Below are 23442 nucleotides of genomic sequence, written 5' to 3'. Positions count from 1 at the left end.
TGAAGCCCTCAACAACAACGCAGAGCAGATCAAGCTCGCAGAAAACTCTCAACTCAACTCAAAGTCCATCTCTCATCTCTCGTCACTCGAGAACCTACCCGCCCACTCAACACAGAAACCTATCCAATAACCCCCCAAGCTCCCCTACCCTACCCTACCCAATCTAAACTCCCCCTCCCTCCCTCCTCCTCCTCACCACCCCCCTCGCCGGCTCACTCCCCATCTGCAGCACCGGATACGCATAATCCGCCGTGCTCCCCTTCGCGCCGAGGTCCTTCTCGACACCGCGGTACCGTGCGCCCAGGCTCGGGTCGTTCCAGCGGTACCGCATCTTGCCCAGCGAGTTGAGCGTCTTCTGGTTCGGCGGGGCGGTCAGTGCCGGGAGCGGCACCCGTCCACGGGGGGGAGTGCACGGCGCTGTTGACGCTGTGGAGACGGCGGTGGTGGTGCTGGTGGTGGTGGGGCGGTGGAAGGGGGGGATCTCGCGGAGGGGTGCGCCGGGGACTGTTGCGCCGGCGGCGGAGGAGGAGGTGGTGGGGCGCTGGGGGGTCTTGGGGGCGGTGAACATGGTGGTGGTGGTTGTTGGTGGTGGTGGTGGTGGTGGTGGGATGGTGGAGTAGGTTGGTATGGCTGGATTGGTTGGTGTATCTGGTTGGTAGTACTCAAGACAGCTGGATGATACTGATGAATGTTGGAGGAGGACGAACAAGGTCTTATAAATACACCGCCCTCACCTCTCCGTAGAATTCAAGAATCCAAGAAGAAGAAAAAAAACCCACATCTTGAGGGTGTCATAGTATTGACGGTGGTGGTGGTAGTTGCTTGAAAGCTATGGCTGGTTCGGGGAAGTCTACGTGGAGCTCTCTCTGGTTGCTGGGAGAATTCATGTTGTCGCTGCTCTTCAAAACTTTCAATGGCCTTGGAGGGTCGGGCGGGGTTTTCTTTGTTCAAGGCTTCTATGGATTTCAACTGCAAGCAAGGCTAACGGGGGAATACCATGGCAACTATGGGCACAACAGACAAATTGAAAATTGAAAATGTGCTTTTCAACTGTAGAACACAAGTGGGCATTCCATTTCAACTGGAAAATCCAATACTATACACGCACCTATCTATGTACTATCTGCACCAGACGAGTACATTTCAAAGAAGCAGGCGGGCGAATGGGCTAACAAATCAGTAGCAACCTGAGGATTTGGTATCGTCACATACAACCCTACCGAGAGAAAAAAAAAATCGAGTGCTCACTCAATACTCTCCAAGTAGAGAGAGTATTATGAAAAAGTACCGAGCAACTGACATTAACACCAGTTACTCAGAAATATATAGGCTCGACCCCGGGTTTGAACCGGGGACCTCTCGCATATTAACTTAGAGTGCGACCCTAAGCGAGAATCATACCACTAGACCAGCCGAGCTTGTAACACAGCCAACTTTTAGCGTATAAATTTCTCAAAATACCTACTAGCTCGTCCCCTAGCCTAACAAATAATCCCTGTCAAAAGGAATTGTTGAAGTTTACCGTGGGTTCTTTGTCTGCGTGCTTGCGTGATCAAACTCACGACTAAAAGTGGCCGCTTAATCACTTCGGGAAATGGGACAAATGCTCTTTTGGTCAATATATTGGCAAGTTGAGATACGTTGTACGCAATCCGAGTCGGTGCTTTCAATTTAAAGCGACGACAAACAACCTCATCTAATCTATGAGTCCGCTACATATACACATCCCCGAATCGAATCCTTGACACTCATTAACGCCTACAAATGAACTCTATAGACATACCAACTCCCTACCGCCCCACTGTTCTTCTCCGTCAAGGGGATTATATCGCACACTGAGCTGATACATATATATAGCTCCAGTCGCCCTAATCCCCCCCGTACCCCAACCACTCCTGGTTATCAGAAGCGTCATCATAATACTGCATGTGCTCATCCTGGTGCCGATGACCCTCATACCTATCATAATGGTGAGGTTTCGTACGGTTCAGAGAATCCAATTCATCCTGTAAGTTATCACGATCTTTATTTAGATCAAGGATCGCAATATTCAATTTATCGTGTTCTCTCGCGATATTTTGATACTCCCTTGTACCCTTTCTATAGGATCTAGCCTGACGAGCTAGGAGATCACGCCTAACCTCCTTGGCGATTATTTCGTCGTGGACTTTCAGGAGGCGCGCTTCGACTCTTCGGATTTTTTGTCTGAGTGTGCTGGCCATTGGTATTTGAGTTGGTGTTAAAAGTTAAAGATAAAAGTTAAAGATAAAAGTTAAAGTTGGCTTTATGTTGTTTAATTTGTTTGATGTGGATGTGATGAGGTGGTGTTAGTGTAAAAAAGTCATACCTGCGGTTTAAGTATTAGCTTGCTTTGTTGATATTGTTTTCAAAATGACGGGGGGATAGGGCCATACAAGCTTCGAACTTCGAGTCGAATGGATACTCTGGTTTTTCAAAGACTGTATATTTCAATTTCAAGATTTCTTGTAGACGGGAAGAGCTGGCACCAATGATCATTTTCCGTAAGCTAGTGATAGAGCATCTTGTATTGCTGAATTGGTCAATCACTCACCTTCGTCGGACAAAACGAGGGGTATATCCATTTCCTATTCGTTGCGTCGATGGACAGAAGACTTTGTAGGAATTTATGCCTATGATACGGGAAACTGGACGACACGAAGCGCAAAATATAGGTGTACTAGAGCTACAAGACACGTTGACAGGAGACACGTGTCGATGATATTCATATGAGAGAGCCAGATGACAATCAGACTTTGATAGCCTTCGCGGCTGCCGGTTTGTTTATATGCGAATGAGCTTTAATTCGGTGCAATAGCAACTAAAACAGGTTAGCATTCCAATGATTTTCAGTAACCTTAACACTCAATCGTTGAAGAAACCTAGAACCGATATATTAAAGGCCAAATGCCGTGAATATGGCTGCTCTTAAACGGGAGGCTTGATTTTATTTATGGTCACATGGTGTCACTCGGTAGCGATGTTGTCGAAGTTTTTTATTCGTAGACTAAAATGATCCGTTTGTCAAAGCAGTTGCACATACAAGGTGAGTTTGCGTAGACTGGATACATGATATGTGGTTGAGAATGCCTCTAGAGAAATGCGCCGTGGAATTGTAACGAAATGGGTGGAACACAAAAAATATAAATGTGTCAACCTCAAAACCGACGACGCCTCTCCATCTCACAAGCCATCAGTGCTGTTGCCCTTACTCATGACCACGTTAAGAGAATACCCCAGAGAAACCGGGCAGCAGTGAGAGGGAGATTCCCTACTCTTCACCACCCATCTTTCCCTTCTCGCTCCCATCCCTCGCCTCCTCCGGTTGCTCCGGATGGTCTGGGGAAGCATCCTTCTCACTCTTTGCCAACACCCATTGACGCATTTCCTCCTTCGTCAGCATTGGATAGCTGTCCATCTTCTTCCAAGCCTCCAACGAGTCCCCACCCTCGTTGATTGTCTGGATCATTTCCTCAATCGCCTCGATAGAACGGAAATACTCCTGGTTGGGTTTATCGGGGAAGGGGACTGTGTTGTCCCGCGTGAAGAGTTTGATGAGATTCAATCCAAGCGGATCGATTACTGGGGGCGTAGGAGGACCCAGAGTGGAAGCACGTTCGTTCGTTTCCTTTGTCATTGGTTCTCCCACGGCGTTAGTCTTTTCGATATCTTCTTCCATCGATTTGAGGTCACTTTCTTTCATCATAGGCTTGGCTCCAGTTTCACAGGGGGTTTCAGAGTGTTTGATGATGGTGAGATTCTTGGTATCCTTAAGGACATCGGGCTTTCCTACAGAGGTTTTCGGGGCTGGTCTGGATGATGACATTGTTTCTCTCTATACTAGTTAGTGGAAGAATAGGGGGGTAGCGGATCGGAGGTGGTTTCTTACAGGTTACTTGTAGATTTGAGGTGTTAACGAGATGAGTAGAAACCGAAAGTATCAGTAACAACCTTCTATCTATCATTAGCTGGCATTTGGCTGCGATATTTTATCATATACAAACCTTTAGGTTAAGACCCACCCTCGAGAAAGTCGTTTGGCGACGATGTTGAAAGTTCTCATGAAAGGAGCAGACACAAGCACAGGTTGTTGCAATGAATATGATGTCTCGAAGTTGGGTGGAAATAAACAGAACTAATAAAATTTACACAATGCTTTAATTTAGTATGTCAGGAATTATGTAAATAAATTCTATAGCGGCTGGAAAAGCCCTAAATTGTAATTGATTTTCTTATTTAGGTTGGCCGCATATGACCGTCACTGTCTATAAAGCCCTCTTTTTACTACGTTACCGGAGAGAGTTTACGTCACTGCATGTTAGGCGGGTATGTAGTATACATTGATCATGCATGAAACATCCCCGGCCATGGACACATGGGGAAACAACTCAAGTATGCATGCTTTATAAAGGTTGTCTAGAATTCACCGATCAAGCAACGTACGCGATATCGATAATCAATTATTGCTTGTCTATAAATTGCAACCATACATAAAACTCGATTCAAAGGCGCATGCGCGCACACACACAACAGTACTACCTGGCCTCCAATCAAAGCACGTACGTGTACCTAATTCGTTACTCAAACACAATCAATGTTCAAGTCCAAGCTTCCAAGCGTCTCCTCGAGATCAAGCTTCTCTTCGAATCCCTCTGCTTCTGCAACCATATCACCAAATATGACCAGCGCGTAATCGCAATCCGCCACCCCGCGCATTGCTCTCTCAAACTCCTTCCTCAACCTAGACGCAGCTTCGCTATAGTTATCAACATTATCCTTCACCGCCCCCTGACCATTATTCGCCACCAGACTATCCTTCTGTACCTGCTTTGCATCGCTCATCAAGCCACGAATCCTCGCTAGCCTTTTAGTTATCTCCATCGCTTCGTCGAGGTAAAATTTGGACAGAGCCTGGACGCCATTGGTAATCATATCAAAGAATTTGATACGATCAGCGAAGGGGACGGGATTGGCGGCGTGGCTATCAAGCGCCACTTGAATGCGACTCTCGTAATTGTAGTCGAGAGTATCAAGGACTCTGTTGCGGGTTGTCATTTTGAATTTTGGAGCGTTTTTGTTACTGATTTAATTTGGATAATTTTGTGTGTGGGATGTGGATGTAGGCGGTTGGTGCTGTACGAGTTTGGTTGAGGATTTGATGCAAGCTTATAATTTAGAATAGGTCTTATTATATATTGATTTCTATATGGCTTTCAAAAGTAACTCAATATGACTATATTTCAAAGTTGAAACGACTGCTAAGATTAAGATTCAAGATCGAACCCTAACTAAATTAGCTGCGAAGGGACAATCCAGTGGCTCAGTACTTACAGTACTGACAGGCGGTCTTTACAATTGATTATAACCAGGCTAGTTGGAAATAATACAGATATAGATGGAAGAGGGGCCCGATACTAGATGTATAGAAAGAAACGAAGTATCTAGCTCAGTCTCTAGATATAATTTACTTCACACAACCGGACCGCGCGACCAACGAAACAGCTGGACTGACACGAGTCCGAGCTGCCTCCTTTACCGGCCGTGGCTATAAGTTAAGAGTAGACCATATATGCATAACTAAGTACTAAGCTGATTGGTTATATGTCTATAGTAAATTATAAACTAAATTAATTAAAATCACTCTTTAAATTATTTTAGTAACTAGAAATTCATAAAAATCCTATTCTCACCCGATTAACCGCTCTAACCGAACAAACTAGTCGTTCAAACGGCTTTAACTAAATAACCCAGTAAAAATAAAAATGATCCCGAGTGATATACTATGATGTTTCTAGTAAACGAGTGATATATCGTGAAGAAAAAGACTCGCGAATGAACTCAGCTAGCAGTTTAGTATGCGCATCGATTCAAGATACACCTAGAATACAGAATACCTACATTTCATATGATCGTTCATGGTCTGACCTGATCCGGCGCGAAAAAGAATTGTGTTCTCTCAACCTAGAACAAGTATTTGGAATCATTGATCTACACGCAATCTCCTATAAGTACAGTCAATAGCACACTTTAGGGTTAGCAAGCCTACCAAACAGTATGTTTTCATCCTCAAGGCGCCAAGGCCGGCAAAATCTTTCAAACAATACTTTACAGCCACCACCAGAGGGCCCCATTTCATCTGATAGATATAGTGTTTAGCGAAGTACAGAATAAATTCACATCGGTATTGTGAGTTATCAAAATTATCCGGACACTCGCGTCACAACCAACTAAATTGGCTACAATAATCAAATTTTGAAACCACTTCAATTGGCCTCATATTGAAGCCTGAGATAATAGAGGCATAAAGAATCACAAAATGAAATCTCTTGTCTTCTCGCCTCGTGGTTGTGGAGAAAGGTGATGTTGAAGTTATTTTATTACAACAAGCGTCCGGATAATTTTAATAACTCGCAATACCTTCATAGGCATAGGTAGTAACATAACATATTGTGTAATATCAATATATCATTCTACCCGAGGACACATAAGTTCAGAGCTTTGTCCAGATGTTATAAGAGTACAGCGGATTAGTATTGGGAGTACAGTCGGCGATATATGATCTTCCAGCCACTAACTACATGTAACTGTGTGGACCTTTTCGGGTGCTTTACGTTCGGTCTCTAAAAAGGGATTTATTTGCAATTTATTGGTATGATACAAAATGGTTAAACCACAATCACTGTGGTGGTCTTTCTTTCAATAGAAATATAATAGCAATCGGCCAAAAACCAAACCCTCAAGTCTCACTATACATCCTCTCTTGTGCTCATCCACTCACTATAAATCGTATCCATCACTTTTCTCCGCTCCACCCACTCCTGGAGTACTTTATTCAATGAGGCGGTCACATATTGCCTTCTAAGCATTGTGGCCGGCTCTTTATCACTCCAGGTTAGATTCTTATAATTGTAGTTTTTGATCTCACGTTTGAAATCGGCGCTTTCAACAGCTTTCCCGTCAAATGTATAGGTATCCCATCCACTGTAGTCTTCATCATCGACCGGCGTGGATGCGTTCTTCTCGGCTTCGTAGTCCAGGACTTCCTGAAGAAAGTCTATTTTGGTGAAAATAGAGTCGCCACGGGTGATTAACGGGAAATTTTGCCAGACAGCGGGAGGAGTCCCCGAAAAGAGGTACCTATTGATCGCCTCCCAGGCATTGGCGCGATCATTGGGATCGGTGTTAGGGTCTTTGACCCGCGAGAGGAGATGAAGGACTGCGGCAATTTTGTTGCTCGGTTGCTGGGGTGAGTTTGACGACATTTTTCCGCTCTATATATATACCAAGTGATATTAAGGCTTGGTTTTATGGACAGGGCCCAACTTGAGTAGATGAGCTAAAGGGAAGTGAGCTGTTAAATAAGCAGATCTTTGGGTCTGTGGCGTGGGGTGGCTCTTTGTTTGATACGATGGCTTAAGGGCATTGAGATGGTGAACTCTATTTGTCGTGGGGGAGGTGGTTTCTAGTACAAAGGAATTCGAATGTTTGACGTCCAGAATAAAGAGCATTATCGAATTCTCGTTTTAGAGCGATACCGAAAGCGCTCGAGTTCACCATTCGAGGCTAACAAGATGTATATGTTACCTACATCCAAACACTCAGCTGATCAGACTAACTTTGAAAATTTACCGTGAGCATTTTTATTATTGCGATTAAAACATTTTATGTTCGATATATGAATGTCAGCCAGCTTAAGTACTAAGCTACATGTATGTAAGTACATACATGTATACTACCGCCGGAACCGTAGGGCGGCACCTCTGTCAGCCGTATGCATGACGGGACGTCATGTCATGGCACGACCGACATTAGAGTCAACCTCGAGCCCTACATACTTCAAACAACCACATACTCATCCCCTCATAACCGCAGCGAATCGCTTCATCCGAGCAACTCATCATCCAAATTTATCTTGCGATATCATCAGCTACCTAAAGATGGATTTTCCGAAGGCAAATATGAGAAAAAATGACGGTTCTTTACGTTCTCCCCCATATGTTAATGGGTACAAGCAACAAAGATCTGCTTGCCTGAAGTCCGCGAGTACTGCTAGCATCATTAAAGCACAACGCTACCCTCAAAGCCGTGGAAGAAATCTCGATAGTATAGATATCTCTAGTCGCGTTGTGGAGAGGACGATTGCCAGGTTGATTGAATTATTGGTTCCAAACAAAGAGGAGTGCGAAAAGGCAAGAGCCAGAGGAGATTGCGTGTTTACAACGAAGATGACAGATACAGGTAAGATGGTAAATCCTTTCCGAATGTGCCGTTACCAACCTTTCAACAGGCAGCATTGTGGAAGTATTCTTCAAAATCGACTTGAATGGATGTCAATATAAGCTTGCCGAAGTAGGAATGGACACCAAGAACAATCACAAACTCGATATGCCACCTGGCGCCATTTATATTGCCTTGGATCTAAACTATAAACGGATGTTCGTGTACTTCAGCAAAGGTTTAGAGATGGTATACGGGCCATCTATTGGGAAATGGGTCCTAGACTCGACCACGTACAATATTGAAGAGTATGCAGAAATTCACCCTCCAGAGCTACCTCAGGACGAACATCACCAGGAGTACGAGAAGTGGCTCTTAGCCAACCCACATCTTAGCTGGGCTCCCTGGTCCAGAGCTGGTGTATATCACTGGGGGTTCCGCCCCTTGATGGAGCTCGAATATACACATAAGGATGCATGTGTTGCCAGAGATACTTACAACCTACCATCGCATATACAACCAGTCCTTGCCGATCTACTCAAATCATTTGGCAACATCACTCGCGCACAAAGGATTCTTTTAGGAGTGGTAGATCGTGATTACAGATACTACTGCCAGTCAATCATATCTGCTTGTCCGGAGAAGAGAAAGAGATTTTGGGCTACAGACGACAACCAAGAGTGTTTCTCCCTTAGGACATGTACAGTGAATATCCCTTTTGAACCCAAATTTGACGGAGGGGATATCAAAGTTGGGTGGGCTGTAATGGTGCCAATGGGAGACTTTCGCGGTGGTGATCTCTGTATCAAGGAGATGAACAGAAGGTTTGTGTACAAACCTGGAGGTGTCTGTTTGATTCGGCATGGCAGGCTGGACTTTTTTACCGCAAACTCAAAAGGTAGTCGATATTGTATGGTTTCCACCGTTCAGGAAACACTAAAGGGGGAGTATTTCGATCGTTTGTGGGAGTTTTGATGTGGTTCTTCCTCCTTTGTACTGTACAAAAATTGGAGTCGTCAATGTATGCATAACCGTAAAAATAGGGCCCCTCATCTCGTTTTTGTCAGCTCGAACCAATCTTTAAAAAGAGATGTTCTATATTATAATTAATCACGTACCAATATTAAACTTTTAACTAGCGCGGCGAAGCGGACAGTTTGATTCTTGTCTACTACAGAGGATTCATCTTTCTCGAGCTCAAACAAGTGCAATTACCAAATCCCGAAGATTGCGTCTATTGCAGGGTGTACTAACACTAGATTACAGCACGAGATAAGGCTTTCACGAAAACGGAGCCACCTCTACGCTCCCATAAACTAATTGGCACCAATTTTCCCACGATACGCCCTCAACAGATACCGCGAGTGGCAGATCGGCTCAGGCGTTTATATAAAAAAAAACGCCTGCCGCACCGACTTGCGGCTGTCGCTAGAACTGCTGTCACTTAGACGCCAGAAAGGTTCTAAGGAGAGCAGCTGGGATTCGCCTCTTACGACATAAAAGTATAGTTGTCCACCTGAGCCTATGATTTGAGATATCTATGTGTGCTTATCCACTTCGGCATGTGAAATTGCGGGGCCCCGCACCTAAATAGCGAACCAGAAGTCGACGCCCAGACTTTAGTCATTATGTGCGGCGGTGATGGTGGCAACCACCCTGTGAAACCACACAACCCAGTCCGTCATGCCGTCATGCCGTCACAAGGGAAAAAAGATATGACGATAAAGCCATGATTATCAACCTCATGGATTTACTTGTGTATGTGCCGCCAAACTAACCAGCGAGCAGCAAGGTGCGGCAAGCGTGCACACGCAACACCTCGAAGGAAAGACATCGAGCCCGATTTATGAAGAGGCAACGTAAGAAAGACGTGCTCGGGAATGAGTATCCTACGGATAGGCCATAGGACTGAGTCCACATTCTTATGGCTCATAGAGTATCACTCGTACATCTCACGTTCCGTCATGTACTATCACTCGATAAATCATTCAAATTTATTAGTATTTCTCAATCCTTGGTATCTATACTCTATGCTACAGCTCGCCTAGTGACGGCGGATCCTGTCTGGTGGTTCTGTTTACAGTAATTTAGCCTTGGCGGTCCAAAGGTAACTGTTATTGGCCTCAAATCCTTGGCCGCCATCAGACAGGATCCGCCTTCAACCCGTGAGTGAATGTAGATGCGTTTATGCATTATTTTCCAAGCCCCCCCCCCCCCCCCCGAGCTCAGACACACAATCCAGCACTCAATTCCTCTGGTTGTGCTGTTTAATGCGCAGCTACCTATCTTGTACTCCCACACAGCAAAGAAGGTTTTCTATTTGCTCCTTCAAGATAAGTCAATGCAATGCAACGAAAACGCACTGCGCAGCATATGGATGACTGACGTATATAAGGCGACTACCAACCATCCTAACTTACACGCCAAGTTCTTTGGCCAGGCGGCCCAGAAAACTTTACAAACGTCTCTCGGTCTCAAGCGTTAGAGTCCGTGAGGAACAAGGCGGGGTACCCTAGATATGAGTTCAATATGGGGGTATTATAGGCATGTGTGGATGTACAGGCTTCACTTGCAGATACCCGAGTAAGCTGAGCTGGTTCAAGCCCTGTGAAACTACTCTCACTGACTTGAAGCATCAATTAACAGTACACAGGCAAATCTTAGAATATAACAGAACGACTCGGGAGATATCCACACAAAAGAAATGCTCCGACTGGCAGAAGGCGCGAAAATCTTAACCGTCAACTCAGGCATTGACTAGGGGCCTCGCCATTGAGTATATAAAATTTCTAGCTAGAGGAACGATCCTCCAAATCTAAAAATACACTCCACCGAGATACATGCAGGAAATCTGTTCTTTCGGGGCACGTGAGAGAAAAACTTCAATACCGACTACTCCAAGCACCACCTGTACTGAATTCCAATAACTTAACTACGATAGGGTTTCATCGGGGGTAAATTAAATCTATTTAAATTTTCATGAACTACTGCGCAACATGCCACCGGCGAGTGGTAAATCGAGGAAAATATTCGTAAGCCCTCGCCAAAATTGTACAGACCGGCCCGATATGACCTATAGTATAATTATCCAGGCATGCACTGTGTGCACAATTTCTTCAGACTCACTAGCGAATGCTATACTACCATCGCGTCTTCAGAATACATTTGGTGGGTGCTATCTATTTCAAAATTTGCAGCGGTTATAGGAATGAAGCAAGTTAAATCCACGCATTACGACAAGACTCCACCTCATTGAGATAACAAAGTGCGGAATTTCGACACCACCGAGTTTTTGGTGCATTCCAATCATCTCACGGCCAAAATATCACAAGCCTCATGAGCAATCGTCTTGATTTTCTTGAGAAGGAATGCGCTTAAGCCGTTTATAACCATCGAAAGGCGGTGTGGACTTGAGCCGGCGAGTAGGAGATGGAAGAGTTGCGTCGGAATCCAGCCCCCGGCCCCGGGATATCCAAACCAAACACGCAGATTGGATAATTTGAATGAATGCTTTTCGATTGCCACTAAATATACTTTATACTCTCCTTCGTTATTATGCTCATATTCCATAACGCCCCTAGATGTCTACCCTTCACATAATAATAATACAGGAAAAACAATAACAAAAATTCAAATAAGCTTAAAGGCTCTACACCTTCTATATATCCCAGCGCCTCCACAAAGAGTCAAATTAAACTCACTGGCCAGTTAAAAGACCATAAACCAGTTCTATCCCTTCAAAACGCCTTTAATACCCTTTCCCCTCCCCAATACTCGTACAACACCAGTCAAACCTCTCGCCTCCGCCAGCTTCCCCGGTGTAAGACACCACTCTCCGTCTGCATCGACATCCGCCCCGCCCCGCATTAATACCTCAACAACCTCAATAACTCCCGCCATTGCCGCCACATGCAGTGGCGTATACTTCCACCCGTTTCTCACGTTTACCTGCGCCCCGTTATCCAGCAGCATTCCCGCCACTGTTGCGGCACAGGGAGCTGCCCCAGAAACAGCGATATGCAGCGGTGTATCGCCTTTATTGTTTCCAATATCTAATGGGGGGTCATACCCAAGCAGGAAATTAAGAAACCGTGTTTCTGTTTCCCAGCTGCGGAATGGCAGTGGTAGCCAAGCAAGTTTCCGCTTTCCCGCAAGACTATTTGCCCGAGTCACTGCGGCATGAACTGCTGTATCACCAAAGGCATCTTGGATGTCACACTTGGCACCTGCGTCCAGTAGAAGCCGCACGATCTCCTCGTCACCACGAGCGATCGCATGGTGGAGTGCTGTGGTACATGAAGGGGATGGACGATTGCGTGTGTGGGTTGCAACTGTATTGATGTCTGCATTGTTGGGGTGTGAGAGTAGGAGACGTATGAGCGGTATGTGCCCGTTCATAGAAGCCCATTGGAGAGATGTAAGGGTTTCTTTTGGTGATATTGATACTGGGAGGTGAGCGTATGTGTGGAGGGTGGGGGTTAAAAGGTGGTTAAGACGTCGATTTATCAGTATCAAGCTGTGGACATGGCTAGCACGGTCGAGGTGGGTTGATATTATGAGAAGAAGCTCGTTGGGGAGGGAGAGAAGGCTCGTTGATGGTGCTGTGGATCCGGACAGCTGTAGCTGTGTGTATGACTGTGAGGAGCCCATGGTTCTAGGCATATATAAGTAAGATATTGAAAAGATCTTTGAGAGTGGAAGAGCAGAAAAATGGTGAATGGGGTAGGATATATATATGATCGAGGAGAGATCTAGGGTACGTGGCTTGGTAACATTATCTTGGAAGATATTAATTATATCGGATGAAGGGGTGCGAGGGCGCAAGCTGCGAGGGTGTGTGGGTCAGCATCATCGGTTGATCGGGAGGTTGTTTGTTCTAATCTATTTGAGATACTGCACTAGCTAGTACTCGGTCAATATCTCTAATCATAAAAGCCAAACAACCACCCAAACGTCCCAGTAATACAGAAAACACATAGGTAAGTAACGTCACCATTCCGCAGCGGTGAATTTCCTCTCCACAGGCGAAGACCTACGTACCACATATCGTGCTCCCATGCTAGGTACATGTATGTATGTATGACCCATTCCCCCATATTTCCATCTTTCGTGAGTTAACAACTTGTTTTGCCTATGTCTATGTGCCCCCCATTCACACCCGCCCCTAACCACACCCTCGGTACGCATCCGCACCCGGGGTCAGTCAAAGTCAGCTGTCAAATGCGCGTGTCAACGGCTTCTACAACCCCTAAATCAACGCGAACCAGTTAGCTTATTAGCGCCTAACTAGACTCATGTGCCCGTCTAAGGATCTCAACAGTTGGCCCGGGAAATAAAACAACCGCCAGTACCGAAAAGATACATACACCTATCATAGTCACCCCCTGCCCATCCTTGCATGGCGTTTTTTCGCGAAACAAGGAAAGAAGACCGTTGATTTTCCTTCGAGAACGAAAAGCAAAACAAGGAACAAAGGGAAAATTAAAAAAAAGAAAAAAAAAACCCGCCGGGCTCTCCCTTACGTGAGATTAACCTTCCGTTCCGTCTGTATTAACTAGGTATCTCCTATGCACGCCTTAGACGGAGTCAGCTTCCGTTCAAATCGCCTAGCGAAATCGTGAGGGTGGCTTTTGTTGTGCACTTTTGGGTGAATGGACGCGTGATTTTTTGCCCTGTGGCGTTCTGCGAGGTACAGCAGCGAGTTCCAAAGATGGTAAATATATCTGCACATCGTACGACTGCGACCACGACCGCACAGTATTTAAGAACGAAAGGATTCGAGGGTGCATAGATAGGGCTGAAGATGCAAGAGTTTTAATACTCTGTTCCAATCCAAACACGTACCTAACTCATTTCTCCTCTGCATAACTGGATTCCAGTTTATCCCAGGTGGTTGCGGCCCTCAAATCCCCCATCCTCCAGCTGGCCAGCCCGGAGCCTGTTGCTGCTCCTCCTCCTGTTAACTTGTTTGGCGTTACGGTTACTGTTACGGTGGTCCCGGACCCCACAATCAAGCCACGCTGTTTCCCGGTTTGTATGGACGTACGCTCAGCCCTAGCCCTAGCTAGCCCTGCACTGGTCCATCCCGGTACTCCCCACTTTAAGATGAACCCTGTCTCGCTTGACAGACATTCCCGTCCAGATAAGACATCATCCCATCGTAATATGTAGGTACATCAGAGTACCAAGTCCAAGCGCGGTGAGAATGGAAATGGGCTCGGGGCTGAACGAACGCCTCCTCCTCCTGGGGCACTCTGGGCGAAATTTGGAGTCGCTGCAACTGTACGCGATATCTATCGTGCTGCACACATAGATGCCGAGAAAGTTGCCCTGAAAATCGGGTAGGCCTAGATGTGCACATTATGTCCAGATAGCACTTTATCCACATGAAGGTCCTCGTCTAAGATACCTAGGTGGAAGTATGGTCTAGATATCTGCCGGTTCTTGGTTTCTATTGGACCAAACACGAGATTCGTCAGACTAGCCATAAACAACTACATACTGGGAGGCGGTGGCTGTGGGTATGCTTCGACCTTGGAGAGATATTCATGTTTGGGGCAAAACACTTGTGGCAGTATCTTTTTTGAGTACATATCAGCAGTGAGGAAACCTTAAAACCAGTCATGCTGGTTAGCACATCAAAGATCTGCATTGCGAGATCAAAGCGAAGGATCGAATTCATTGCAACGGGGAATAAGTCGGGTCCCATGCCTCCTGTTGATTAATCAGTCTTTAATATCAAATTGATCTACGATTATGTCTAGAACATGTAGCCCCAGCCATACCCTAATTTCAAAACTACCTTTCTACAAAGCTCATGATTTATCGGTTCCGCCCCAGTTCCCGGACGTCCTTTCAAGTCCAACCAGGAAAGCTCCTCTTGGCCAGTCTGCTAATTACCTACCGAATACACATGTATATGCATAGTCAATCGGGGGTCATCAGCTAAAGGGGCTGGACAGCAAGGGCTTTTTTTTCGGCCAATCGAACCCTCCTCCCCCACACAGCCTTCATGAATCAATTCATCTACCGCTCCTAGACTTAGAGACGTTCTACCAGACCACCAATCAAGAAGGCGTAGGTTGTACAACGCGCCACACAGCCCAGCCCCCCATTCACTATGTGATCAAGTCTCCCGGCAGTTATGTGCTACGATTCATGACCAATACTCCCAGAATAGCGTTCATAAACATAAAAGTATCTACCCGTAGCCTGACCCGCTGAAAATTATATTGCATATTAGTATGCGTGTAGGAATCGGAGAAACATCGTCAGGTGCTTTATACACGAACCTTTCCTTTTCCGAATGGCCTAAATAACAGGATCGATGAAAATCTAGTTCCTGAAGGAATATGGGATTTTATCACATGATGAGTATGATTCCGACTACAAAAGCGTATGTGTAGTGATTGCCTTCGTTGGGTACTTAGTATTCAAAGAATTGGTGGTTTAATCATAGAATATCACTCGTTTCTTGATCTAGCCACATGTTACATGTAGGCACGGGCAGAGCCTGTAGTAGCGTAGCTTAGCGCGGATGGTCTGCACACCAATCCCCTCACAACCAGTGATGTAAGTCGGTCTTATTCCCTCTAGTACCGCTGGTCCCTCTCATCCTCTTCCTCCCTTCCTCGCTGCTGTTCCACCCTTCTTCGAATCCACAAAATCAACCGTACATAGTCCACTCAATCATCCAGATCTCATCTATAAAGTACCGACCATCTACTCTCAGTATTTTTATTATCTGTACAGCTAATTCTTTGCAGCCCCCGAGCTCTACAGCTAGTCAACCTTCTTTGTGAATACTCAGCAGTCTGCCAATGGGCTTCGATACGCAACACTAAATAATGCCAATGGCTCACATGTAGAAGTGGCGCTACATTCTAAGAGCTTCATTGAGGAGAGAATGTCGCCCTCCAATAACGATTTTTCCATGTGGATGGGTAGCTGCATATCTCCAGCCGGAACTCTTGAGCGGGAGGCTAGTACACCTAGATCCGTGGAAAGGACAGGTTTCCGCGACCAGTACCTTTGACTTAACGGAGCCCTCCACGGCCCCATACCACGATAGATGGCGAAGATTACTTATGGTGGAGTTCGACTTGCAGTCGGAAGAAAACAGGATGCAATCTGGATCACCATGATGCTTCGTCGATTGTGTTTTAGAAATGCCCGCGCCATGAAAAGAGAGACAGCCTACTATACCTTCTTCAATATACTGCCTCGGACTTGTCTCGTGATGGGGATGTGTCGGGAACCCCATGAGATGCCTCGGGACTCTCCTGGTACTGGGAGAAGTCTCAGCAGACAGCGCTAACTGTTAAACCAGGGGGTATCAGTCCTTTACTGGAAATGAGTAGTCAGCTCTGGTACGAATACTTAAATAGAGTCGTCAGCACTAACGCCATAAAAGTCCAAGAGAAATAAGAGAATTCCATCTATTGAGATCATGGATCCAAGATACCTATTATGGTTACTGTCCAGGTAAAAGACTTTTACCATCGCCGAACACTCTTTCCAATCGCGGGACCGGCCGCATCCCATTAATAAACCTAATTATCTTTCCTTTAAAACATCCCCTAGCAAGACCACAAGAAATACCTTCAATCTATTGATAGCACGACTATTCATAGTACTATGCTCAATGCTACTCCTCTAAAAAAATGGTGGTTATATGTGGAGGTAATAAATGGGAAGGCTAGCGGACAATCATCTGAGCTCTTGCTAGTATAAAACAATGAATATTTGCATATAAATTGCGAGAGACACATACATCTAGCTATAAGAACTGAAATTTAACTACAGAACGACCCCTCTAGATTCCTGACATATATATATCCCCTTCGTAATCTAAACATGCACCACTTTCCCTCGCTAGATAGTACACTTCGGAGGTTTCGGGACTCTCTTCTTTCCTGACGATACTCTCTTCTTTCTTAACTTCCTCTTTTTTCTCGACAAATTCCTCTGCTTTCTTGACGGTCACTTCTTCTCCTAGGGTGACTGGACTATCCTGCTGTCCGATACGCACATAGCGGGCCCCAATGATACGCTGGCGCTTTGAGGGTGCTGGTGTTGGTGTTGAAAACCAGGATTCGTGGTCGTCTTCGTCTTCATCTCCGTCAGTGTAGTCATCGAAGGCTGAGCGCTGACGCTTTGAGGGTGTATCTTCCTTCTTTTCGCTCTTAAACTTTAGATAACTTCCATGCTCTTTTCTGCCGGTATCGATATCCAGCATTAACTCATCGCGTTGCTTATTGCTTTTCTCCCATGTCCTTTCCTCCCCACAAGCCTCAAGATCTTCCTCAAATACCTGCTCATCGTCACCATCATCGTCTCCATTGTAGCCCCAGTCCGAAGAAACATCACTTGCTTCCTGAAGGTCTTCCGCCGCTACTTCATTCTTCTTCTCACTCTCTAAGCTATTCTCTTCCTCTGAGTCGCCACCCTTCTCCCTGGTTAACCTGACTTCCTCATGGCCGTCCTCTGGTAAGAATTCTACATCAACCGAGCTAGTATCACTGCCTTTTTCTTGGCTTTCCAATTCTTCTCTGTCATGTTCAGGGATATGTTTACCCATCAAGGCTAGTTCGCATGTTCCCGCTTCGCTTGGTGTGTCCCTTTCCTCCTCTGTCACATCCCCCCCTGCTGTCACATCTGTCACCTCTTCCACTTGTGTCGCCTCTTCTTCTTCTTCCTCTTCTTCTTGCTCATCTTCCTCTTGCTCGTCTTCCTCTCGCTCATCTTCCTCTACATGTTCCACGACATCCCCTTCTATTTCATGATGCTCATCATCTGAAGAGGAGTCTTCATCGAATTGAATCTTCGTAAGGTCAAGTGGGTTTTTGTAACGACAAATAAGTTCTTTCACGACTTCCGCGACGATCTCTCTACCAGGAGAGCCAAGTTTTCCCGGAACCAGCTCCAGTTTCCGGAGATGTCTCTGCCGAAGCACTAAATTTTCGGACAAGTGCGCCGTTTTCACGTGCTGGCGCAGGGATCCCGCACAGCTGTCGGATATGCGTTTACCGCAGATTCGGCCCTGTTTACTGATGATGATTCGGCAAATGCTCTCTCGAGGATAAATGGAGAATTCCCCCTCGATTGGCCATGGGGGGCAATCCCTGTCACGGTATATTGCGTTCAAAGCTTTTGGAGCGGTCATATTTTTCCCTAAGGAGTTATTGTAAGTCAATGCCGACTTTTAAATGATATCATACAATCAGGAATCCTAACTTGTTTGATCAAGAAATTCGCCATGGATTTTGTGGACTCGTGCGGGAAATATCTCAGTCATTGTGAACTTGTGATTGAATCGGACCAATATCTGCTTGTGGCTGGTAGCTCGTAATTCCTGGGGAGTCTTTGGATAAATATCCAACCCGTTTAGCTTCAGTACACTCAATCCAAGGATCCTATCTCGAGGGGCTGGCAATTGAATGCTGTTGACTCAGGTGACTGAAAAGAAAAAATATCTAAGCCTCAGAACCAGTGTGTTGGCCGGTTACTCTCATTGCACAACATCTGACGAGTGACGTTACGTGTTCCTATGAACCGGCCTCGAGGACCACAAATCTTGGCTTAGTATGTACGTCGAGTGACAATGCATGACTCACACATAAATAACTCCGGCTAGTTATTAAACTCCTATGACGCCCAAAAACAGTCATATAGGTCTGCTGTCCTATGACTCTATGTCAAGAATACATCCGATGAACAAGTCGGCAATGATTTTTTCATCATTGATTATCAGATCTCAGCCAGCGCCATATCTTGCTATCGATAAGAAAGTGGCAGAAATCACAGTGGCTGGAACTCACTGATTAGTTAATTCAGCGTGACTCTTTATGTTGAGCTGGTCGCAGAATCGAGTCAGGCTTCTGGGTGAAAATGAAATGTGGTGGCTGGATCGTGACTCGATAGCTTCGGTTAGTGTGAATGATTAGTCATCGGCGCTGCAGAGGACAGACGACTGCAGACGGTAGGTATCCTCTTACGTTACGCCCTCTTGGTCTTTTCTATCTTTTCAGAACTGAATATCGACCCCTCCTCAGAATTAATCCGGCGAGATTTGCAGATGTACGCATCGGATTGCCGGTTTGGACGCCAGTCATTTCGGAGCACTACTACGGACTAATTGATTCCAAGTAAATTGGGGCTTTCCCGGCAGCTGAATTGCTGAATAGCTCTTCTAGAGTCTAGAGGAAGTAGGAAGAGAATTTTCTGAATGGCGGGAGTAGCTAAGAAACGTTCTTAGGTGAGCTGGCAAACCCAGAACCCACCCGGAGAAACTAAAGACTATTACAGCCGTTTCTGATAACTTACCCGGGTTTACATAGCTCAAATGTCCCAGAACTGTCATTATCTCGCATTCCTTCTTTCAATCTACCGTGTGTACTCGTCTCTGTGCCTGCTATGGTCTTGGTCTTGATTAAGCTTTTTCGTCTGAGCTTCTTGATAGCCTTGGCCAGGTATTCTACCATTTTGGGCTAAATAAGACGAGTAAATCACTGGATATATGTCGTAATAATCCCCGGAATTCTGAATTTCTTCAAAACCACGTTTACGTTGGGCGTCGTGGTCTCTGAAACAGCCAGGTAAGGAAGGTCCAACTATCGTCGTGCTACCGTTAGGCTTGGCGCCGTCGTGCCATCCTCCGGTCAAAACATCAGTAAGGTTGCAACCAGGTAACTCGTATCCGAAATAGAACACACCTCCATTTACCTACTATTTCATGACTGTCGGGGAATTAATAATTGCCGGCCAAAGTACACAATGCTTAGTTATGGATTTGCAGCTGTTGCCAGTGCTATTACTAGGCACGGTATCATACTACATTAAAGTGCAATTCGAGACATCCACTGTCGAATACGAGGCATCACACCGGTTATCTGGAAACTGCTGATCAGGATCTAAGGTTGGAATATTCTTCAGCAGGCAACCCAGCTCTTCAGAAATTAATTCACCGTGGAGCCGAAGTTCTCACCCGAGCTTTTCTACTACATGCATATATTTATGTACAGCTGCCAAGAGAACTATACCTACCGAAGCTTCGCCGAACACGATTAGAAAGCAGCGCAACCACAGCCATTTATTGGGTAATTACCGGGTGCTGTCTAATAAATTAGCGCTCGTACCTAGATAATCGATCTAATAAACTATATATTTCAGCTGCAGCTGGCCGCGGATGGGGACTCACCTAGATATAGAGATGTCGATCATGAGATGACTGGGTTGCAGTCAACCGTTTTGGATGTTGCTACTATTTAAAACCTGCTCAACTCGAGAGAATTTTCGGGCCTGAATCTCAAGAGCAGTCTCTGGACGACTTGGAGTCGGCCCATCCTACGTAGTTAGGGAGAGGAATAAATCCCCTTTCGATAAGCCTGGGTATAAGGACAAGGCACGTTTAAGCTTAACTTGAATATCATTACCCATGCACCCACCCAGTGTGCATATAGGGCAATTATGACGATGATCCCTCGAATGCCTTCTATCCCCATAGCATCTCCAAAAGTCACCACAGCACCCACCCCCCGGTGAGAAAACCTAATGGCAAACACCCTCTATCACAGCCTCGGTGATGGCAGATATAAGACGAAACACATACACATCCCAACCCGCGCCTCTCACCGCAGGCCCGGAATAGTACTAGCACCACACCCAAGGCGTACCGAAACCTCCGGCAAGGCCAAGCTTCCCATATAAACCTACTTGGCCATCCCAAGAAGAAGAATTAACCCACACTCCTGCGTAGTTTCTGGCGAATTAACGCTAACACCCCACGGTCCTTACCTCGTACACACGATCAATAATTCAGCAGGCTGAAGAAATTAAACACCAACCGCATCAATCCAACTTCTCCACACTCGTTTTTACACAAGTCACTACTGCCAGCCAGTAGTCCAGTCTAGCACAGCCCAGTCCCGCCCAGTCCGCCCGCCCAAAATGCTCCCGTTCAAATACGTCCTCTGCCTCCTCCTCGGCACCTCGGCCGTCGTCTTCGCCGCCCCCGCCGCTCTGCCCGTCGCCAACCCCATTCCGGCGCCCCGCGCCTCCCCAACGCCGTCAGCAGAGCCCGAACCCTTCTGGTTCCTGATCCCGCGGTTGATCAGCGCCATCGCGCGGCCGATCGCGAAAGCCGTGGCCAAGGGGGCAGCCAAGAAAGCCGCCAAGAAGGCCGCCAAGAAGGCGACGCCAAAGAATGTGGCAAAGACGGCAAATAAGGCCGTCAAGGGCGCGAATAAGGCGAATGATGCGCACCAGCAGCAGAAGAAGAAGCAGGAGCAGAAGAAGAAGAAGGGGAAGAGGGCGGCGCCGAGGCCGGCGGCGAAGGGGGGGAGGACGGACGAGAAGTCGGAGAGGAGGCCGGATAGGAGTGGGAGGAAGGGGGGGAAGTTTGAGAAGAAGAATTAGTGGGGTGCGTGGGGTGGGGCATGGGGTGTGGGGTGATGTTTGGGTCTTTGTTTGCGGTTTGAGGTTTGGGTTTGAGGTTTTTGGGTTTTGTTTGTGGGAGGGGTTCGGAGTTTGTAATTATATCACGGCCAGTCTGCAGATGGTGGTGCACAATCAATATCAAAATCACATGAAAACCTGAAGCTCGTGCTAGTACATAGCTCAATTGCAAAAATCAGATCAAAGCTTTCAACAAAATATCTAGGTATATCCGTCTGGATATGCATACAGTACGAAAAAAGAGGATGTAATAGGTACTGTACCAATACGGAATTGTGCAAAACTTCCGAATTAAATCGGAATCCTAACTATTATACCGTAGCAATACCGTAACAATACCGTAACCCTACGTTATTTTGTCAGATATGGTACTGGATCCACCCGCTTTTTTGGTACTGTACACCCGCATCCCCACGATTCTTAAACGTGCGCAAAATAAACATCCACACATATATGCAGTACGTGAATCTTGAGAGATATGTATAACAATGTACAAATTGCACCCTTCGGGTCAAATATACTTCCCCCCCTGGGTACGTCCTCGAACAAGTTATTTATATCCCTTTCATCCGAAGCTTTCATCCCAGATCCTCGACCTGGCAACATATGCAGCAATGTAGTGAAACATCAGGACTTCTACACTAGTTCGCATATGTAGCCTAGCCGGTAACTCGAACCCCCCCTCCCCCAATCCACTATATAAACCATCTCATATCACTCGGCCCCCAATATCTTGTAGGTATATACGGCGGCTGGCCCAACGCAACACATACACTCATACTTCACTCCACGTCTTCCGAGAAAATGCACGTCAACATGAATTCGAACCTCGTACCACTGCTTGTGCTTGCGCTTGTGTGTATCTCCAGCGCTAGTGCAGCACCGACACGGGAATTAAAAACTGATTGGATCAAGCTCGCGCAGAAGAGTACGGAGTCGAATGGGCCGTAGGTTTATGGTGGAGGTACGCGGGGAAAAGAGGAAGGGGTGAGGGGTGATGGGTATCATGGGGTAGTGGAAGGTTGTGTGTGGGTGGTGTCTAGAATTCACGGTGTTTTGAGTTTTGTATGGACAGATAAATGTATTTGTTTTCCACTCGAACTCATAGTTTCACTGCCCGTACATAATCAGACCAGCTAGTATTCAATTAAACAATGCCATTTATAAATAATTATTTCCACGCCCCTCATGATTGTAGAGGGAGAATTAAATTTTATTTGATACCCATAATTCAACGTACAACTCGCGGTCGCGAGTTGGCACACCCCTAGTGGGTATGTATGCTTGAACACTCTCACGTACGACATCACGCGTGCTCGACAGTCCGCTATAATGCTGTGAACAAGCCACACGCAGTACTCGCATTATATCCCGGCCAGCACTGATCTCGAAACGAGACACGAAATGTTTCACGGTTACACCCACCGGTGATCGGCGTTCGTTAGTTACACAACCGCCCGGTCAGTGGCTGCTTATATTAGTCGCGCCACACCACACGGCAACCATGCCAGATATCCCCCAGCCAGCCAACGTCACCAACTCCAAAGTGACACCACAACTACCTCGAGATAACCGGACCTCAGAACCCACACTCTGAACGGTAGTGGATTTGGATAACTTCAATACAGCCAATTCCTGATGCCCCCCCCCCCCCCCCCCAATTTTTCCCACTAGCAAAGACAATAAGCTTCACCAAATATCACTCGACCCTGTTTCGGTTAGAGTTATTTGTTACTAATTAATGAATCCGGT

The 23442-nt window shown here is 46.2% G+C and overlaps 11 protein-coding genes across 11 annotated transcripts; 3 read left to right on the top strand and 8 right to left on the bottom strand.

The window, feature by feature from the left end:
- Positions 1–163: 163 nt before the first annotated feature.
- Positions 164–568, bottom strand: H6S33_011447 (uncharacterized protein; the record flags this gene model as incomplete). Its single annotated transcript, XM_044842810.1, has 1 exon — positions 164–568. The coding sequence occupies one exon, from the start codon at positions 566–568 to the stop codon at positions 164–166; it is 405 nt and encodes a 134-aa protein (XP_044696215.1).
- Positions 569–1868: 1300 nt separating this feature from the next.
- On the bottom strand, positions 1869–2222 carry H6S33_011446 (uncharacterized protein; the record flags this gene model as incomplete). The annotated part of the gene is made up of 1 exon (XM_044842809.1): positions 1869–2222. The coding sequence occupies one exon, from the start codon at positions 2220–2222 to the stop codon at positions 1869–1871; it is 354 nt and encodes a 117-aa protein (XP_044696214.1).
- Positions 2223–2327: 105 nt separating this feature from the next.
- H6S33_011445 (uncharacterized protein) lies at positions 2328–3089 on the bottom strand (the record flags this gene model as incomplete). The annotated part of the gene is made up of 4 exons (XM_044842808.1): positions 2328–2347; positions 2415–2500; positions 2573–2651; positions 3062–3089. The coding sequence occupies 4 exons, from the start codon at positions 3087–3089 to the stop codon at positions 2328–2330; spliced, it is 213 nt and encodes a 70-aa protein (XP_044696213.1).
- A 200-nt stretch (positions 3090–3289) lies between these two features.
- H6S33_011444 (uncharacterized protein) lies at positions 3290–3844 on the bottom strand (the record flags this gene model as incomplete). The annotated part of the gene is made up of 2 exons (XM_044842807.1): positions 3290–3646; positions 3812–3844. The coding sequence occupies 2 exons, from the start codon at positions 3842–3844 to the stop codon at positions 3290–3292; spliced, it is 390 nt and encodes a 129-aa protein (XP_044696212.1).
- A 755-nt stretch (positions 3845–4599) lies between these two features.
- Positions 4600–5073, bottom strand: H6S33_011443 (uncharacterized protein; the record flags this gene model as incomplete). Its single annotated transcript, XM_044842806.1, has 1 exon — positions 4600–5073. One exon carries the CDS (start codon positions 5071–5073, stop codon positions 4600–4602), a length of 474 nt encoding a protein of 157 aa, XP_044696211.1.
- Positions 5074–6764: 1691 nt separating this feature from the next.
- H6S33_011442 (uncharacterized protein) lies at positions 6765–7280 on the bottom strand (the record flags this gene model as incomplete). The annotated part of the gene is made up of 1 exon (XM_044842805.1): positions 6765–7280. The coding sequence occupies one exon, from the start codon at positions 7278–7280 to the stop codon at positions 6765–6767; it is 516 nt and encodes a 171-aa protein (XP_044696210.1).
- Positions 7281–7955: 675 nt separating this feature from the next.
- H6S33_011441 (uncharacterized protein) lies at positions 7956–9210 on the top strand (the record flags this gene model as incomplete). The annotated part of the gene is made up of 2 exons (XM_044842802.1): positions 7956–8256; positions 8306–9210. 2 exons carry the CDS (start codon positions 7956–7958, stop codon positions 9208–9210), a joined length of 1206 nt encoding a protein of 401 aa, XP_044696209.1.
- A 2754-nt stretch (positions 9211–11964) lies between these two features.
- On the bottom strand, positions 11965–12885 carry H6S33_011440 (uncharacterized protein; the record flags this gene model as incomplete). Its single annotated transcript, XM_044842801.1, has 1 exon — positions 11965–12885. One exon carries the CDS (start codon positions 12883–12885, stop codon positions 11965–11967), a length of 921 nt encoding a protein of 306 aa, XP_044696208.1.
- A 4165-nt stretch (positions 12886–17050) lies between these two features.
- H6S33_011439 (uncharacterized protein) lies at positions 17051–18400 on the bottom strand (the record flags this gene model as incomplete). Its single annotated transcript, XM_044842800.1, has 1 exon — positions 17051–18400. One exon carries the CDS (start codon positions 18398–18400, stop codon positions 17051–17053), a length of 1350 nt encoding a protein of 449 aa, XP_044696207.1.
- A 773-nt stretch (positions 18401–19173) lies between these two features.
- H6S33_011438 (uncharacterized protein) lies at positions 19174–19728 on the top strand (the record flags this gene model as incomplete). Its single annotated transcript, XM_044842799.1, has 4 exons — positions 19174–19216; positions 19313–19332; positions 19476–19492; positions 19575–19728. The coding sequence occupies 4 exons, from the start codon at positions 19174–19176 to the stop codon at positions 19726–19728; spliced, it is 234 nt and encodes a 77-aa protein (XP_044696206.1).
- A 1455-nt stretch (positions 19729–21183) lies between these two features.
- On the top strand, positions 21184–21651 carry H6S33_011437 (uncharacterized protein; the record flags this gene model as incomplete). Its single annotated transcript, XM_044842798.1, has 1 exon — positions 21184–21651. The coding sequence occupies one exon, from the start codon at positions 21184–21186 to the stop codon at positions 21649–21651; it is 468 nt and encodes a 155-aa protein (XP_044696205.1).
- Positions 21652–23442: the final 1791 nt, after the last annotated feature.

The sequence above is a fragment of the Morchella sextelata genome (genome assembly GCF_020137385.1).
Source record: "Morchella sextelata strain SCLS chromosome Unknown scls_6, whole genome shotgun sequence".
NCBI classification, from domain to species: Eukaryota; Fungi; Ascomycota; class Pezizomycetes; order Pezizales; family Morchellaceae; genus Morchella; species Morchella sextelata.
This window is presented reverse-complemented; position numbering and strand designations above follow the sequence as displayed.